This window comes from Lepisosteus platostomus, chromosome 1 (genome assembly GCF_059453375.1).
Source record: "Lepisosteus platostomus isolate fLepPlt1 chromosome 1, fLepPlt1.hap1, whole genome shotgun sequence".
Classification (NCBI taxonomy): domain Eukaryota; kingdom Metazoa; phylum Chordata; class Actinopteri; order Semionotiformes; family Lepisosteidae; genus Lepisosteus; species Lepisosteus platostomus.
Genome location: NC_142611.1, coordinates 49634616 through 49652122, shown reverse-complemented (window position 1 = coordinate 49652122; position 17507 = coordinate 49634616). Strand labels below are relative to the sequence as shown.

Sequence of the window (17507 nt, the reverse complement as noted above, 5' to 3'; positions counted from 1 at the left end):
GTAACTGCAACGGGCCTCTTGTTTTTATATAGCTCTTCTGATCGGGAGCTGCTGGGACTGGGACTGACTGGGCGGCATTGTTCAGGCATTGTATTGGTGTGCTCTTGTTAGTTACCCTTTGTGTTATTGTTTTATTTATAGGACAGGGTAGCATTTTCAGCATGCGTTTATTGTATGATGGCCTGGAGTTCCTTACACTGCACCAGACAGAGTATTACTCCCCCTGGTGGGCATAGCAATTCAATTCAACAAGCTTTATTGGCATGACCAATGAATTACAGTGTTGCCAAAACGTAGATAAATGTAAACCAGCTGGCTCAGGTCCTGAACGGGGCTCTTCTTTGGGCTCAGATCTTGGCTCAGTAGGGCCTTGTAGTGGTAAGAGGTTTGTCACTGCTTTTTAGATGTAGCTTATACTTTATTGCTCTTTTCCATACTTTGATCAGCAGGGGGTTTTGGCCTAATTCTGCTCTGCATATTTTGTTTTGAGTTTTTCTCTGCACATAAAAGCAGGTTTGACAGAACTCAGTGTGCAGAGTTCCTGTGGGGTGTTTATCACATTTTATGTAATCCTGGTCTGAAGGTAGACCCCACACTTCACTTTCACATGGGGCAATGGGTTGGATTTCGTATTCAAATAATTAAAGCCAGATTCTTTTGGGAGGGTTGATGTTGAAAAACCTCCTTTTGAATAGAAAGCCCTGAGTGCCTTCTCCCTCAGAGTATTCACTGCCAGGTCAAAACTCCCAGACGAGCTGATAGTCAGTCAAAATTATGTGTAGCTGGTTGTGTGTTCAAGAGTGATGTTATTCCGTGTAAAGTCGTACGTGTTTCCAGGAGATCTAGCTCTAGCTTTGGAAAATTATGACTCTGGTCTTGTCTGACTGTCATTGCCCAGGTCTGACAGTACTGCTCCAGCAACGCCAGACTCTGCTTCAGCCCCTGTTCTCTGGGTGAGAGCAGGACCAGGTCACCAACGTAGAGGAAGAACTCGATCTCTGTGTTGTGTAATGTAAGGCTAGGCAATGCAGAATCTTCCAACAACTCTGCTATTGCATTTACAGTATATACAGTAGATATTGAACAGTGTTGGACTCAGGCTGCAACCTCTTGATTCAAGGCCTGCTAGTACTGGGACTGCATTGCTCAGTTTTTGTCTTGGGTTTTCGTTAGTCATGGTGTCTCTGTATTCTTTCTGTTCCTTCTACGTTGTGACCCTACTGGTATGTGAGAGAACGTACCTGTCAGCCCCTCTACTTGTAGACACTGTAGCTATGAGGCAGCTGGCAGTGAATTAGTTGGTTGAGTTTGAGTGCTTGTACTGTATATACAGTGCCTTGCGAAAGTATTCGGCCCCCTTGAACTTTTCAACCTTTTGCCACATTTCAGGCTTCAAACATAAAGATATAATTTTTTTATTTTATGTGAAGAATCACCAACAAGTGGGACACAATTGTGAAGTGGAACGAAATCTATTGGATTTTTGAAACTTTTTTAACTAATAAAAAAATGAAAAGTGGGGCGTGCAAAATTATTCGGCCCCCTTGCGTTAATACTTTGTAGAGCCACCTTTTGCTGCGATTACAGCTGCAAGTCGCTTGGGGTATGTCTCTATCAGTTTTGCACATCGAGAGACTGAAATTCTTGCCCATTCTACCTTGCAAAACAGCTCGAGCTCAGTGAGGTTGGATGGAGAGCGTTTGTGAACAGCAGTTTTCAGCTCTTTCCACAGATTCTCGATTGGATTCAGGTCTGGACTTTGACTTGGCCATTCAAACACCTGGATACGTTTATTTGTGAACCATTCCTTTGTAGATTTTGCTGTATGTTTGGGATCATTGTCTTGTTGGAAGATAAATCTCCGTCCCAGTTTCAGGTCTTTTGCAGACTCCAACAGGTTTTCATCCAGAATGGTCCTGTATTTGGCTACATCCATCTTCCCCTCAATTTTAACCATCTTCCCTGTCCCTGCTGAAGAAAAGCAGGCCCAAACCATGATGCTGCCACCACCATGTTTGACAGTGGGGATGGTGTGTTGAGGGTGATGAGCTGTGTTGCTTTTACGCCAAACATATCATTTTGCATTGTGGCCAAAAAGTTCGATTTTGGTTTCATCTGACCAGAGCACCTTCTTCCACATGTTTGGGGTGTCTCCCAGGTGGCTTGTGGCAAACTTTAGACGAGACTTTTTATGGATATCTTTGAGAAATGGCTTTCTTCTTGCCACTCTTCCATAAAGGCCAGATTTGTGCAGTGTAAGACTGATTGTTGTCCTATGGACAGACTCTCCCACCTCAGCTGTAGTTCTCTGCAGTTCATCCAGAGTGATCATGGGCATCTTGGCTGCATCTCTGATCAGTCTTCTCCTTGTCTGAGCTGAAAGTTTAGAGGGACGGCCAGGTCTTGGTAGATTTGCAGTGGTCTGATACTCCTTCCATTTCAAGATGATCGCTTGCACAGTGCTCCTTGGGATGTTTGAAGCTTGGGAAATCTTTTTGTATCCAAATCCGGCTTTAAACTTCTCCACAACAGTATTACGGACCTGCCTGGTGTGTTCCTTGGTCTTCATGATGCTCTCTGCGCTTTCAACAGAACCTTGAGACTATCACAGAGCAGGTGCATTTATACAGAGACTTGATTACACACAGGTGGATTCTATTTATCACCATCAGTCATTTAGGACAACATTGGATCATTCAGAGATCCTCGCTGAACTTCTGGAGTGAGTTTGCTGCACTGAAAGTAAAGGGGCCGAATAATTTTGCACGCCCCACTTTTCATTTTTTTAATTAGTTAAAAAAGTTTCAAAAATCCAATAGATTTCGTTCCACTTCACAATTGTGTCCCACTTGTTGGTGATTCTTCACATAAAATAAAAAATTTATATCTTTATGTTTGAAGCCTGAAATGTGGCAAAAGGTTGAAAAGTTCAAGGGGGCCGAATACTTTCGCAAGGCACTGTATGTGGACATTCAAGAATATGTCTGTTTCCTGCATCGCTATACTTCATTAATACAGTAAATAGGGTAGCTACTCATTATTTTGTCCTAAGTAAAAAAATCAATTTACTCCTGATGAGCCCAGGGCACTTATGATGTTTTAGTAGAGTTATTTTTTATGTGTTAAGAACACTCTCACCATGATCATACACAACTGCCAATAGGCTGCATGCTAACAACTCTGTATATATTTTGTATCTGTATACAACCATTTAGCACAACATATTCTTAAACTGCTAAATTTCAATAGTAAGTTTTCTTTCTGATAATGGTTCTTTTTATGTACTGGACTGTATTTTCAGTTACAGAAGATTTTATCAATACATACTCTATTTCCACATTTTGCACATCTAGAAGGCATGAGGCATGCTGTCTAAGGAGTGGCTAGCCCCACCATGGAAAGCCACAGGCTAGCGGGTCTTTTGGGTCACCCTTAAATACTTGGAAGATATGGGAGCTTTGATCTGATTTGAGATTTGATTTAGCCAGTTAATTGATTCATGAACAGTCAACTGTGATCCTTTGAAGTTTCAGGCTGTTGGTATTTCTACTTATCTAAAAGTAACAGTCATACAGATCTTGTTAATCACTGGGTTTCGCTAACGGCTCAAGCGGTAAAGGCGCTCGCCCGTGTACACTTTGAACTCAAGGATCGCGGGATCACTGGCCGGCGCTCTCTCGGCTCGAAGCGACCCCTTGCAGTCTGCGAGGGACGCGCCCCTTTCCTCCAATCAGGGCTGTATCGGCTGTGACGTATTAAAAGGCGTATTAAAAGGCGAGAGGGCCGAGCTTTAACTTCCTTACTTTCTCCTGTAGGCGGTTGTGGCATTCGCAATCGTAAAATACACCATTGGTGACTGCGAAATAGGGGGGATAGAACAAGAATATTGACGATTTAATTAAGAAGAAAAAAACGTGTAGTTGTCTCGCCAGGACGTACAGAGAGTTGCTGACACTCAGTCTTGGTGCGCTGCAGAAGTGGAAATACCGGCTACGCAACGAAAAAAGAGTCACTGTCTTTGGTTCTGAATTAGGTATGGTTGTGTTTCGTCACTACAGATATCATTTTTCATTAGTCCTTCGTGAAGACGCGGGCTAGCAGGTAACTTCTAAGGTTTGAAATAGGTTTAAATCGAATCTTTTAACACTAAGGATTAACTGCGGTCAAATTTGAGCGCACAAAACTCAGAGCTAATCGCTGTCTTCTATGTGGGTCTTTATTTCTTCACGAATAACGTACAGTACAGTATCCTGTGTTACGAATATGAACCTCGACAAACCAGTGTCACACGGTACATTCGTTTTCGACTAGAAACGTTGTATTGAATTTGTACTGTAGCATTGTTGCTGGCAATGAGCCTCATATGCAGATTCAGGATTAATGGTGACCCATTAACATTTGAACTAAAATGTCCCTTAGGAACTAAATGTGGGATTTCCACTCTGCCATTATTTACATTGCAGGTGTGAAGGGCTTCCATAATTACTGCCTGCATCTGTGCTGGATTATTAATCTTCACTGAACGAGATTTAAATCTGATCAATTGAGCTCAGATTGAACGTCTAGCTTCAACACGGTAAGAGCGAACTGGGTATGGAATAATTTCACACGGTGGGGAAATTTACCCATAAATATATTCTGTCCAAAACTTGCTGCGACTCCTAGGGCAGTTATTTGCTCTTTGATGGTTTAATCAGTGGTTTCATAAAGTGATTTAATATTTGAACTTCTAGACGTTCATCTGAAGTTTTTGCAAATACATTAAACCTAAAGATAAATACTTCCTGATATTTATTTATCAATCTGAACAGGAATTAGTAAAGATACTGTAATACAATTACCAGTTTGTAATGAGTTAAAATGTATTTTTTGTTGATGATTAGTTTCACATTGTTGAGTTTTTTTCTACTATGCACAGTCCTCAGAGTGAATGTTATTGCTCACTGGGGGAAGGACAGCCGTGAAAAAATGTGAGAGTACACCACAGCTTTTTGAATTTTGGATAAGTATGGTATGGAAAAAAAACAGTCTGGAAACTGATTTCAAAGATTAAGGATAAACAACATTTCTGAGTAAATCCAACATCTGACATCAATATCAGTGTGTCCATAACATCCATTAATGCTGAAGAAAGCGTCTTTTGGTATTTCAGGGTGGGGTAACCATGATAAATTGTTGCATAACCCACTTTAGGACTCATGCATTGGCATTCCTCTGACTTTGAAAATAAAAATCAAGATTTTCTGTTAATTCATAGTAGGTAATGCACGGATCAATGCCCTGTTTTTACTGTTTTATGAACTAAAGTAAAATTATATAGGATGTAGAATCTCAATATGTAAATATTAAAAAATACCAAATGTATTACTTTGAATGATTTAACTTTTGAGTTACCTTAGTACTATTTAATAATACTTTACTAAGCATATAAATATGCATTAGTATTGACTAAATGCTGTCTGAATTACACATAGGAAAATGAATTACGTTTTGACAAAAGCCTGAAACTATGATCATAAATAGCTTTCATAAGCACTTATTCACTAAGATGTACCATAATTCAGCACTTTAATTTCAAAGGCTCCCTGTAATGTAAGAGTCTTATTGTGCAAGAAAGATTTGTTTTTGCAAAAGGTCTTCTTTCAATACCTTTCCACACTCCAGTGTATTTTGTGGTGGAGATTCTGGTAATGTCATTGTATAGAGCTCTTTTACAGTATATTGTGCTGTCTGTAGTAGTTCAGGGCCAATTGTAAAGAAAAAAGTCTAAACCAGCAAGCAGAACAGTTACAGGCACAAATTAACACTGGTTGTTAAGGGGCTCAGTTAGAACAAAAAACAGCAGACACTGGGGTATTCCAAGAAAAGCACTAAGAATCACTGTAATACAGAAATTCATAAATTGTGAAGGGCATGAATTGTTGAAATAATCTGTCGAATGACTTAATAATAATAATAATAATAATAATAATAATAATAATAATAATAATTGCTTACACTTATATAGCGCTTTTCTGGACACGCCACTCAAAGCGCTTTACAGGTAATGGGGACTCCCCTCCACCACTACCAATGTGCAGCCCCACCTGGATGATGCAACAGCAGCCATAGTGCGCCAGAACGCTCACCACACATCAGCTATCAGTGGGGAGGATGGCAGAGTATTGAAGCCAATTCATAGAGGGGGATTCTCAACTGCAAACAAGCAGTCAGCAAATAGAGCAACACTCTTAGAACTGAACTTTTGAAAACAAATGTATTAACTGTAAAAGCAAAGTAGCTGACCCTCTGTGGATCAGTTGCAAACGTTTGAATTTATGTTTTAGGTATACTAATGTAGAGACAGGTAGTGTGGTACTTTCAGGTGATCAGGGCTAACTGCTCACAGAATTACAGTACAAACAATCATTAACCTTGGGAGTCACCAGCTGCTCAGGTTTAGTACATAGCTGCAGATTAAGAATTCTGAATTTTAATGTACAGTATGTAAGCAAACCATTTCCTTTGCATTAGACTTCAGAAGATAAATATAAATAAGCCATGTTCGTGTGTATCTTTATATCTACTGTATCTTTTTAATAAATAGTAAAATGCCATTAAATGTGCAAATTTAACTGTCACTCTTTGTAAGAATGTAATATCCATTGTGCTATTAGCCTACAAAATCCATTAGCCATTACAAAATGGTAACACACAAAATTACTCAAGAGCTGTGTTCATAAAAAGGCCATATAAGAGAAAACAATAGTGGTTTTGTAACATTCAGACATCTGGAGTAAGTTTGAAGCCCACGTGTTTTGAAAGATGACAGTGTAGTAGTGTATAAGGCTTAAACTGGTGACAAGGAATTTTATTTCAATGTATAGATACTCTAACCACAGAAATTCAGTGGAAGATCGGAAAAATACCTTGCATCAGTTGTAGGTGTCCTTCTTTATACAACGTAATAAAACTTTCCCCTAGCGTATGGTTTGCCTATCCCAGGAGTGCCAACTAACATCACTGAATGGTTTCACTGATAAGTAAAAAATGGTGCCTCTTTAAGGGGAAAGTTAAACAGGTGCTGCAGGAGAACTGGATAAAGGGCAAAGCAATTACCTCATAATTATAATCATACAAAACCTTAATCACATATTTATTTATTTCAATAGGATTTCAGTATATATCTACACTTTTCAATTATTCATTTATGATGTAGTTAAGTAATGGAAGAATGATCAAGCTCAACAGTGGCTTAATTGGGCAGTTAAAATCATTTTGTTATAGCCCAATAAAAAAAATTAAATTTCCAGAGCACATTCAACTATTTACTAGGCTCAGTAGTTCTCAGTACTGTCATAATTATGTTGACATCACTTCTACAATGTTTTTCACACAATAATTAAGCCTATGACTGGTTATCATTCTATTATAGCATACTCTTTGAGCATACATAATATTGCCATGCTGTACAAGCTTAATGTTAGCAAATTTCTAACTGTGATGGAGATAAGCTCTTGTAAAAGAAAGTGCATTCTGTGATTCACATGAAAGGTAAAGACAAAAGTTTCTTCTGTAACTTCAATTTGTAGTTCTCACATTGCAATTGTATGCGCAAATATTATTAGCTTTTGTATAACTACATATACTGCCTTATTAGAATTTTGACATTTTCATATGTTCTCAAATTATGTACATTATATGTGTTTTAATGATTGTTGTATAACACAGACACAGGTTGGATAACATAAATTATTTATCTATATCTTATAAGATCACTTAATTGGCCATAGACAATTTCTTGTATTAGGAATTTGTGTTTTCGCTAACCCCAAGTTGCTCTCCATGAGACACACAGACAGGGAGAGAAGCTTGGGGTCAGAGCGCAGGGTCAGCCATTTATACGGCGCCCCTGGAGCAGTTGGGGTTAAGGGCCTTGCTCAGGGGCCCAACTGTTACGCCGGGCCCCTGGAGGAATCGGCATTCCACCTCACATTCCAGCACAGTTCCCAATTAGCCCTTTTCCCCAGCCTATTTAATGCTGCTTCACACTTTTCCCGGTGATCAGTATTAGGGTTTTCCTGGATAGAGCTACTCCCAGTCTCATTGTTATTTACTACTTGGTTTTTGGCTTCCTGACCCTGGTTTGTTCTCCGTTTAAGTCTCCTGGTTCTGGTTTTGACTCTCGGCTTCCTTACGGATTACGGCTACGCCTCTGGTTATTTGTACTTTTGCACCGGCTAGTTTACCTACGGCTTTCAGACCTCGGATTGTTCTTTCGACTATGCCTTTTGGAGTTTGCCCTGGTTTTCTGCATAGGGTCCTCACTACTAATTCCTGACACCAATGGAGTAGGATTCCTCTGCCTGCCACAGGGACAGATCCTTGGCCACAGAGCCACCGCACTGCCTCATTTATCTTAGCTATAAAATACGATTATTTTAATTTTAGCTAGTATTTCGAACTCATGCTCATGAAGCCTAAAGCATAATAATAGTTTAGTTCAGTCAGGAAGCTTGAGAGGGCAGCAGTCACTAGCTGGAATCCATTGCTACTGAGTTTAATGTAAGGATATACCTTGGGAATGTCTGGTAGCTCACAGTTCATTGCAGCTGGGACTTACGAGCACACCAATTTAGTTTAGCCTTGAAGTCCTAACTATGGGATCTTCCACAACTGATCCAATACCATGTGCTCAATAAGGTGTTTGACCCAGGACAGTTAGGATTTGTTTGGTGTTGGTGTGAAGTAATTTTGTTCAATCCATTTCTTAAGGTTAACTCAGGTGCCCTCCTGTTCAGTTGCTTTCAGTCTGTATCAAGAAATCTTGAATGTTCAAGGTTCCCCAGGGCTACACATCTTGGACAAGGCAGATTTCTTGTGTGTGTGAACCATGACAGTATGTACTAGATACACAGGAATTAAAAAGGACACAAGTTTTAATTATGAAGTACTATGTGTTATATAAACACATAGATGTACTGTAGTTATCCACAACTAAGCAAAGATGCAATGCGTGTTGCTTTAACAACTTTGAAGATTTGAATTTCATTTTACAATAATCAATAATATTGTATTGTTATTAATTCTTCAACGACAACCCTGTGTTTTTCTGTCTTCAAGGTCTAACTGGGATGCCTAATTGGATCTTATGCAATGTTTGTTTTCATCAACCTAGCACCAGTCGCCAGCTTGCGGTTACAAACTGTGGCCACATTATATGTGAAGTGTGTTTTCAGAAAGGTAAAATGTCTCTTTCAATATACAGCATGTGTGCGTAATATGCATAATACCTGTACTATATATTATTTTAAGTAACATTTAAAACATTTTGAAATAATCAGCAGAATTTAATAAATTATGAAAACAATAAAACATCTGTATAGGGATGCAAAAATTCTAGTGAATTTATAGATTACAGAAAAGAAGAATTTGCTTTTCCACTTTTTATGTCCAAAGTGTTTTCTAATTACTAAAAAAAACTCATCTTAAATTCGAAAACTTTAATTGGTGTTACTCATAAATTAGGTGGGTCATTTTTTTATCCAAACGTGAAGATTCCAGGATAACAGCTGTCTTTTCCTTTTGATATATCTTGCCTTGTGTGCATTGGCAAAATTGTTTAGACAGCTGGTGACCTATTTTCTATGGAAAAGTATGCTTACCTCAGTCTTCAGAGCTCTGCACAGTAATAAAACAAATGGTAATTCATGGACGTGCTTCAGCTGGCTTGAAAAATGGCCAGTTTTGATGATGAAGTCATCAATTCAAAGCTGCAATAAGTATGTATTTAGGATTTAAAACAATCTGTGGCATGAAACTAAGTATACTATTCTGTAATTGTCTGTCACTGAAAATTAAGAATTTTTAGAAGTTCTTAGTTGTTGTATGATGTTAGCACTGTTTGGCATTCTCACCGTATACTATAGAAATAATCAACTACAGGCTAATATTAAATATGTAGTCACAAATCTCCGATGTTATCAATACTGTATGATATAGCACTGAAACACAGAGCTTGTTTCCTTTGATCCCACAAGAATCTGGAAGGTTGACGAGACACTCTGTATTTCCTGCCTTTCCTACGTTCCCTGATGTTAACTTCTGTTGGTGTCTTGACACAGAATCTGATTGACTACACTATAGATACAAGTAATAGGTTTATTCCATGCTGAAAAAAAGAAGAAAGAGAACACAACGTTTCGGCTGTGGAGCCTTCTTCAGGTGTGAGAGAGACAGGGCAGTAGGCAAAGGTAAAGTAGCAGGAGAACAAAGGTTGGGAGGGAGGAGGAGTGAGAGGCGGGAGCAGGGGACAGAAAGAGAGGCCAATCAAGAGGTGTGAAGTCAGAATGAGTGCAGAGAGTGTGAAATGAAACTTCCAATGGATGGAGAAAATTTAAAAGAACAGTAGTCTGTCATTAAGAGAAGGGAGAATGTGTGATCCTAGCTGCAAAATAATTTTGGTTTCGGTGGTCTTTCTGATGTATGAGTTCGGAGATCCTTAATCTTCACAGCCCTGACGTGTTCTCTGAAGCGGTCTCCGAGTCTCCTTCCTGTTTCTCCAATGTAGATGGCTGGGCATTTACTGCAAGAGATACAGTAAATAAGGTTGCTGGAGGTACAAGATGCCATCTGTGTGATCCGGAATTGTCCTGAGGGGCCTTGAATGAGTGTGGTGGTGGATGTGTACTTGCAGTTGATACAGCGAGCTCTGTTGCAAGGGAAAGTGCCTGGTGTGGATGGTTGTTGAGGGCGGTCAAGGGAGCTGAATGGGACCCAGAATGGGACCCAGCTATGCCAATATTTTTGTCGGCTGTGTAGAAGAACGCTTCTTCGCTTCCTACACTGGCTATGTCCCTGACCTTTACAAACGATATATTGATGACTGCGTCGGTGCCGCCACATGCTCCAACGATCAGCTTGAGTTCTTCCTGCACCATTTCACCAACTTCCACCCATCCCTCAAATATACGGTTAACATATCTTCCACTACTCCTCCGTTTCTAGACATCAACTTCTCCATCAACTACCCCCGACTGTCCACTTTCAAAAACTCTCTTCCTTTTTCACAGTTCCTTAGGCTACGACGATTATGCAGCGACGACATCGACTTCGAGAACCAAGCCCTCGAAATGTACTCCTTTTTCATCAACAGAAGATACCCCAGCAGTGTGATTGACAGGGCCCTTGCCCGAGCCAAAAACACGGACCATCAGCCTGATCAGGAACTACTGCCGTAACAATCGCATTCCTTTGGTGCTTCCTTACCACCCTAACACACTTCCTATCCCCAGGACCATTAACCACAACTTTTCCATCCTACAGGATGATCCCTCCATTGGGGCCCTGTTTTCTGATCGCCCTATCATCTCATATCGTAACCTCCTTGTTCACAGCTCCCTTGACCACCCTCAACAACCATCCACACCAGGCACTTTCCCTTGCAACAGAGCTCGCTGTATCAACTGCAAGTACACATCCACCACCACACTCATTCAAGGCCCCTCAGGACAATTCCGGATCACCCAGACAGCATCTTGTACCTCCAGCAACCTTATTTACTGTATCTCTTGCAGTAAATGCCCAGCCATCTACATTGGAGAAACAGGAAGGATACTCGGAGACCGCTTTAGAGAACACGTCAGGGCTGTTAAGATTAAGGATCTCTCCAAGCCCATTGTTTCTCATTTCACCTCTGACGGCCACTACCACTCTAATCTCTCCGTCTGTGTTCTAAAAGACGGTTTTCCGAACTCATACATCAGAAAGACCACAGAAACCAAAATTATTCTGCAGCTAGGATCACACATTCTCCCTTCTCTTCTACTGTTCTTTTAAATTTTCTCCATTCATTGGAAGTTTCATTTCACACCTCTCTGCACCCATTCTGACTTCACACCTCTTGATTGGCCTCTCTTTCTGTCCCCTGCTCCCGCCTCTCACTCCTCCTCCCTCCCAACCTTTGTTCTCCTGCTACTTTACCTTTGCCTACTGCCCTGTCTCTCTCACACCTGAAGAAGGCTCCACGGTTCTGTTTCTTCTTTTTTTCAGCATGGAATAAACCTATTACTTGTTCCTTTGCAGCCTATGCATGCTGACGCAGCTACCCACCTGAACTACACTATAGATAGACTACACTACCTTTCTCACAAGGGTATCACACCAAAATGTTTGTATTTATTGATGTAATACAGAAACAACTTTACATTCTAAAACCACCACTTTTCCAGCATCTGCAGTTTTGCAGGAGGGATACATGAGAAAGTCATTGACTTTCGTGAGAAAGTCAATCGGCTCAGGCCTGGCTGATGGAGGTAGAGAATGCTGTCCCCAGGTGTTGTTCCATAATATAACATACATGTGCAGTCGAGTTCAGATCTGGTAACTGAGAAGGCCATGACATATGGGTAACATCAGTGTCATACTGATCAAACTGCCAGGTGGCCACATGTGCTCAGTGGAGGGCATAGTCCTTCTGGTAGACTCCCCTCGCAGCAGGCAAGAAATTCTGCAGCATGAGGTAATGATGATAACTCATTAGTTATAACTATTAACTATTTAGTAGTGATTAGCATTGACTTTGTCTTCTAATGGAATGAATGTCCACAAACCATGCCAGGAAAATGCACCACGCAGCAAATTTAGAACCACCAGAACTCTCACTGTTGTAAAAAAAAACAGTAAAAGGTGTCAAGTGCTTTAGGTTGTGCCACACATGCACTTGTCTGATTGTTGAGAACATGGTGAAGGATGATTCATCTGACCATATCACATTTCTCCACTGTTCGGTTTTCTGTGCAGGACCCTAAGCACGAGGAGATATTAAGATAAAAGAGATCACTTTATTGGCCATATAAAATTTCTTGTATTAGGAAAATGTCTTTTTCTCATACCCCAGCTTTCTCTCCACGAGACACACAAACAGGGAGAGTAGCTTGGGGTCAGAGCGCAGGGTCAGCCATTTATATGGTGCCCCAGGAGCAGTTGGGGTTAAGGGCCTTGCTCAGGGGCCCAACGGAGTAGGATTCCTTAATGTATTTTACATTATTATTACATTATTTGCTTAATGTATGAGCCATAGTGGTGTGGAAGCTCTTTCTTTCAACATACTCAATGTCCCTTATTTATCTGGGTGTTTCCATTTTTTGTCCACTACCTGTACATTTTCATAATTATATAAAATGTCATCTATTGCATACAGCATCTGGACTTCTTTTGTATTTTGTTCTTGAAAATATTTTAGTCAGTCAATGATGACCTCTGGTGGTGATATTGCAACATATTAAACAATAAAATATAATAGAAACTGCAGATTTGATATGAAAAGTATCAAAGTATTCTTTAAATATTTTTCTTTACAATGTGTGTTTTGCTTTTTCAGGGAATAAAGATCAGTGTCTTGTCTGTAAAGCACAATGTAAAATTCAGCCACTTTCAAACAAAGTAAGCAATCTTATTTCCTTTTCTTCGTTTATGAGACATTAGAAATGTTATGTACTCGAAGTGTAGTACAAAGAATGATACTGTGTATTGTAATGATGCTTTAGTAGCAAAACTATCTACCGTCGACACAACTAAATTTCATGTTAAAAATATATATTTTAGCCTCAGATGTGTTCCTCTTCCGTTTAATATAGATGATAATATAGTACACTTTTTAAAAGCTTTTAGAACTATGTGTTTGTACTCATCTGACAAACTGCCCGCTCTTAGCTTTCAAATGAAGGTCATATTTATACTTGTTTACTCTGATTTTAAAAATCCCCAAAATAATTTCTAAGAAGAATTTTGTGACTCTGTTTATGCAAATCGTGCATGTATCATTTTGGTTTTGCACATTAAACAATGATTTATTTAACTGGAATTTATTTAACATGTCTGACATGTGACAGTAGAGTGTTTAGCAGAATTTGTCCTAGTTTGTGAAATTACAAAATGATACACATTTGTATATTTCATTTAACAATTATATGTTTTTAATTTAATATTTAATAATTGTATTATTTAATTTAAGTCTTTCTCAAACTGAAGACTTCAAACTATGAGTACTGTTTATTCCACCCAGCCATTACCATTAAGGGTAAGATAAGTTAAAGTAAATGTCGGCAAAAACCAGCAATGTCGACTGCATACTGAAAGTATGCATTGTAACATATGTTGATCACATACTGTATGTATTCAGATCCATGAACTCAAAATTAGGCAGAGACACCTTTGGCAGCAATGACAACAGCAAGTCTTTTCGGGTTGATCTCTACAAATGTTGCACACTGGCTTGGTGCAGTTTTTACCCATTCGCCTGGGAAATACAAGAATCCTTCGGACAGCAAATTTTTAGTCTTTCCACAGATTCTTAAATAGATTCAAGTCAGGAATGTGACTGGGCCACTCAAGGACATTCAATTTCTTATGCTTAAAACATGCCAGTGTAGCTTTTGGCTTGTACTTTGGATTATTGTCTTGCTGGAAGGTGAAATTGTGTCCCAGTTTTAGAGGAAAACCTGCTTCAGACCTAAAATTTGCCAGTACATTTCTCCAACTCCCATCAGTCTTGACAAGCGTCCAAGTCCCAGCTGATAAGAAGCACAGCTATAAAATAACGCTGCCACCAGCATGCTTGACACCAGGGGATATGTTGTTTGCATGATACATTATGTTGGGTTCATGTCAGATGTATCATTTTCCGTGTAGAACAAAAACGCTCACAGTGGCATCCCTAAACAGTTTCCTCCAGCTGTCTAGTGTGGAAGGACATCTTGATCTAGGTAGTGTCTGGGAGCCTTTCACTTCTTAATAATCAAGTTCACCATGCTCAAAGAAACATTAAGGGTCTTTGAAATGTTTTTTTACCCTTCTCCTGATCTCCTGAAATTACACAACTTTATCCCTGAGTTGTTTTGATAGCTCCTTGGTCTTCATGATTGAATCGTTGCTGGAAATTCAGTACCTGACTGAGAGAGTTAGTGTTCTCATGATTTCAGACAAAAACACCCATTATTGTCCCAGACAGAGGTCATTCAACTAATTTTTAAACTTGTTCAATTAATGTTTTAAATTAATTTAGGTTTGCTAAAGCAAAGGATTTTAATATTTTTGTAATTATGACGTTTACATTTTTCTTTCTTATTATCTGTTTTCTTCTTTCTGTGTTTTTTTGCTTTAAATGTGTGGAGTAGGTTTTGTATAAAATGTATTATTTTCCTAATTAACAAAGTGTCATGACTGCAAGTTTTAAAGCAACAAAATGTGTAAGGGGTTAAAAAGTTTATGGCCATAAGATAACATCCGTACCATGGGATGAATTTTTATTGTCTTGCATTCATTTACAAATAACCACAGATTGCTTACATCTCATTATTGATACGTTAGTTAAAAATGCTGTAGAAGTTATGAAGTCTTTCTATAAAATATTATGTTATCTATTTTGAACTTTTGTGCCATTTTTATATTTTCTAGTGAAGTAAATTCAAGTAATTTTGCTATCATGGCATATACACTTGTACAATTATAAGTGTACATTTATATGTTAGACTGTAGATTCCCCAAGGAGACGTATTTCTAAAATGCTTAAACCTGTTTTTCTACAGAGCAGTCCAGAAGTCAAGGCTCTTTTCACAGACATAGAACCAATTTGTAAGAGGTATTGCTCAGAGATAACAAAGGTAATTGTTTCCTTTAAAGTTCTATAAAGTATATATTATTCTTTTCTAATTGGATATATGGATAATCTTTTCAAAAATACTTTAGTAAGCAAATGGATCTAATAGCAAATAGTCATGGACTGTTTTAGACAGAGGTTATAATTCAGTTCTGACAATGATCTTTTTGATATTTTTTACCCAAAGAATTTAAAGAAAAATACAATGTTCTTTACAAAAAGGAATAATTTAGTAATTTTACCAAACATAATTTTATTGTGTTAGCTTTGGCTTTGACTTAATGCATATTTTGTTAAACAATTTCAAAATAACAAAAATAATACATCAAATAACATTAAAAATGAATTATTTAAAATGTCCTTGTGATTAGCTTCAACTTAATTACACAAATTGGAAATTTGAGAGATAAAGCTTGTTGTAACAGAAGAAACAAGGTTCTTGATCCCGAGATGAAGTGAAACAGATGAGTTTATTGCATGCAAGGAACAATAAAGCCGAAGTCTTGTTTCTCGCAAGAAACAACAAAACCGAAGTATTGTTCCCCGTATTGTTACAAACTTTTGGGTTATATACAGTTTTCTTCTCCGTTTCTGACGTCACTCGGTCTGATGGTAAAGAGGGGGGTTCATGGTATTTGGCCAGTTTATGATGTTCTGGGCAAATGGTCAGTTTAACATTACACCCAGGGGGGTTCCTAGCTGGCATCTGCACTCCTTATCAGTTAACCCCCTTTCCTGCCATAAACCCCTGCTTGTGACTTGGAAGTCTAAACCCCCTACAGAAAAGATTAAATACAAACCCCCGTCTTCACATCTTTCTTCATTCCCCCCTTATAAAATATGGCATACGTCAGTGTAGCCTATTTTTATACATACAATGTCAGGGCAGATCTTTCCTTTCTTGGCGAACAGGTATGTATTGCCATGACATTGTTCGTTCCACGGTTATGGCAAGATGTGATACATGTTTTTGTGCACGTGATGATTACAATTACACATATAAACAATACTATTCCTACAAATAAACACTGTAAAAAAGTTCCGCCCCAGGCCCCAAACACAGACTTTACCCAAGATCCAATTCCCCAATTTTCAGTATAATAGTCCTGATATTTCTGTCCCTCATTGTAAATGTGTTGGGCCAGATCTGAGATGTGCTCAGAATTATCAGGGATATATGTGCAGCATTCAGTGCCAATTACTGCACAAGTTCCTCCTTGGGCCGCCAGTACATAATCTAAAGCTAGTCGGTTCTGCATGGCCACTGTTCTGAGGGCTACCATCTCATCATTAACAGCCTTCAGACTAGATGAGGTAGAATTTGCTAATTCTTCTAAAGTCGAAGCCATTTGAATTAACTCTCGACTCAGAAAGTTCATGCCGGCTTGTGGAAATATTATACCTAAATAATATTCCCAATCAGCCAATTTTCTTTGTGGTCTGTGGTTAGGTCCGAAGGGGGTGTGGGTTTGAACACGGATATGAGGAACCACATATCCTAAATAACATGAGCCAGACCACTGGGCTGGCAACCATGGGTAGGCTCGTTTTCCACAAATGAAATATGTTCCGTTTGGCGCTCCCCATGCCTCTGAAAATAAGAAACTTATACCGAATTGTGGGGTGTGCCGATCCCATCCTGGAATTTGGAAGGTAGAGGTGGATATATTTGCAGCGATGGTAAGGTTGCAACGACTCCATCCAACCAAGTGCAGACCATTAGTGTGCTGAAAGCATATGTTTCCCTCACGTTCCTTATTTAGAGTCAGGTATGGTGGTGTATGGCTTCTGTTATATTTAGGAGCGTAAGAGCCTGTGAAACTCGTGGGCTCTAAGCCTCGCTCCTGTAGATACTGTAATGTTGTGCAGG

The 17507-nt window shown here is 39.1% G+C and overlaps 1 protein-coding gene across 3 annotated transcripts in view; it reads left to right on the top strand.

The window, feature by feature from the left end:
- Window positions 1-3677: 3677 nt before the first annotated feature.
- Window positions 3678-17507, top strand: part of rnf212 (ring finger protein 212) — a 38435-nt gene continuing 24605 nt past the window's right edge. For 2 of the 3 annotated variants that reach the window (XM_088630890.1, XM_088630877.1), the window contains exons 1-5: window positions 3678-4033; window positions 4464-4576; window positions 9103-9222; window positions 13361-13422; window positions 15567-15641. In XM_088630890.1, coding sequence (XP_088487016.1) covers window positions 9114-9222; window positions 13361-13422; window positions 15567-15641 — 246 coding nt within the window. In that variant the 5' untranslated portion in view covers window positions 3678-4033; window positions 4464-4576; window positions 9103-9113. The remainder of the gene's footprint in view (window positions 4034-4463; window positions 4577-9102; window positions 9223-13360; window positions 13423-15566; window positions 15642-17507) is intronic. The other variant, XM_088630883.1, reaches the window with a different exon arrangement.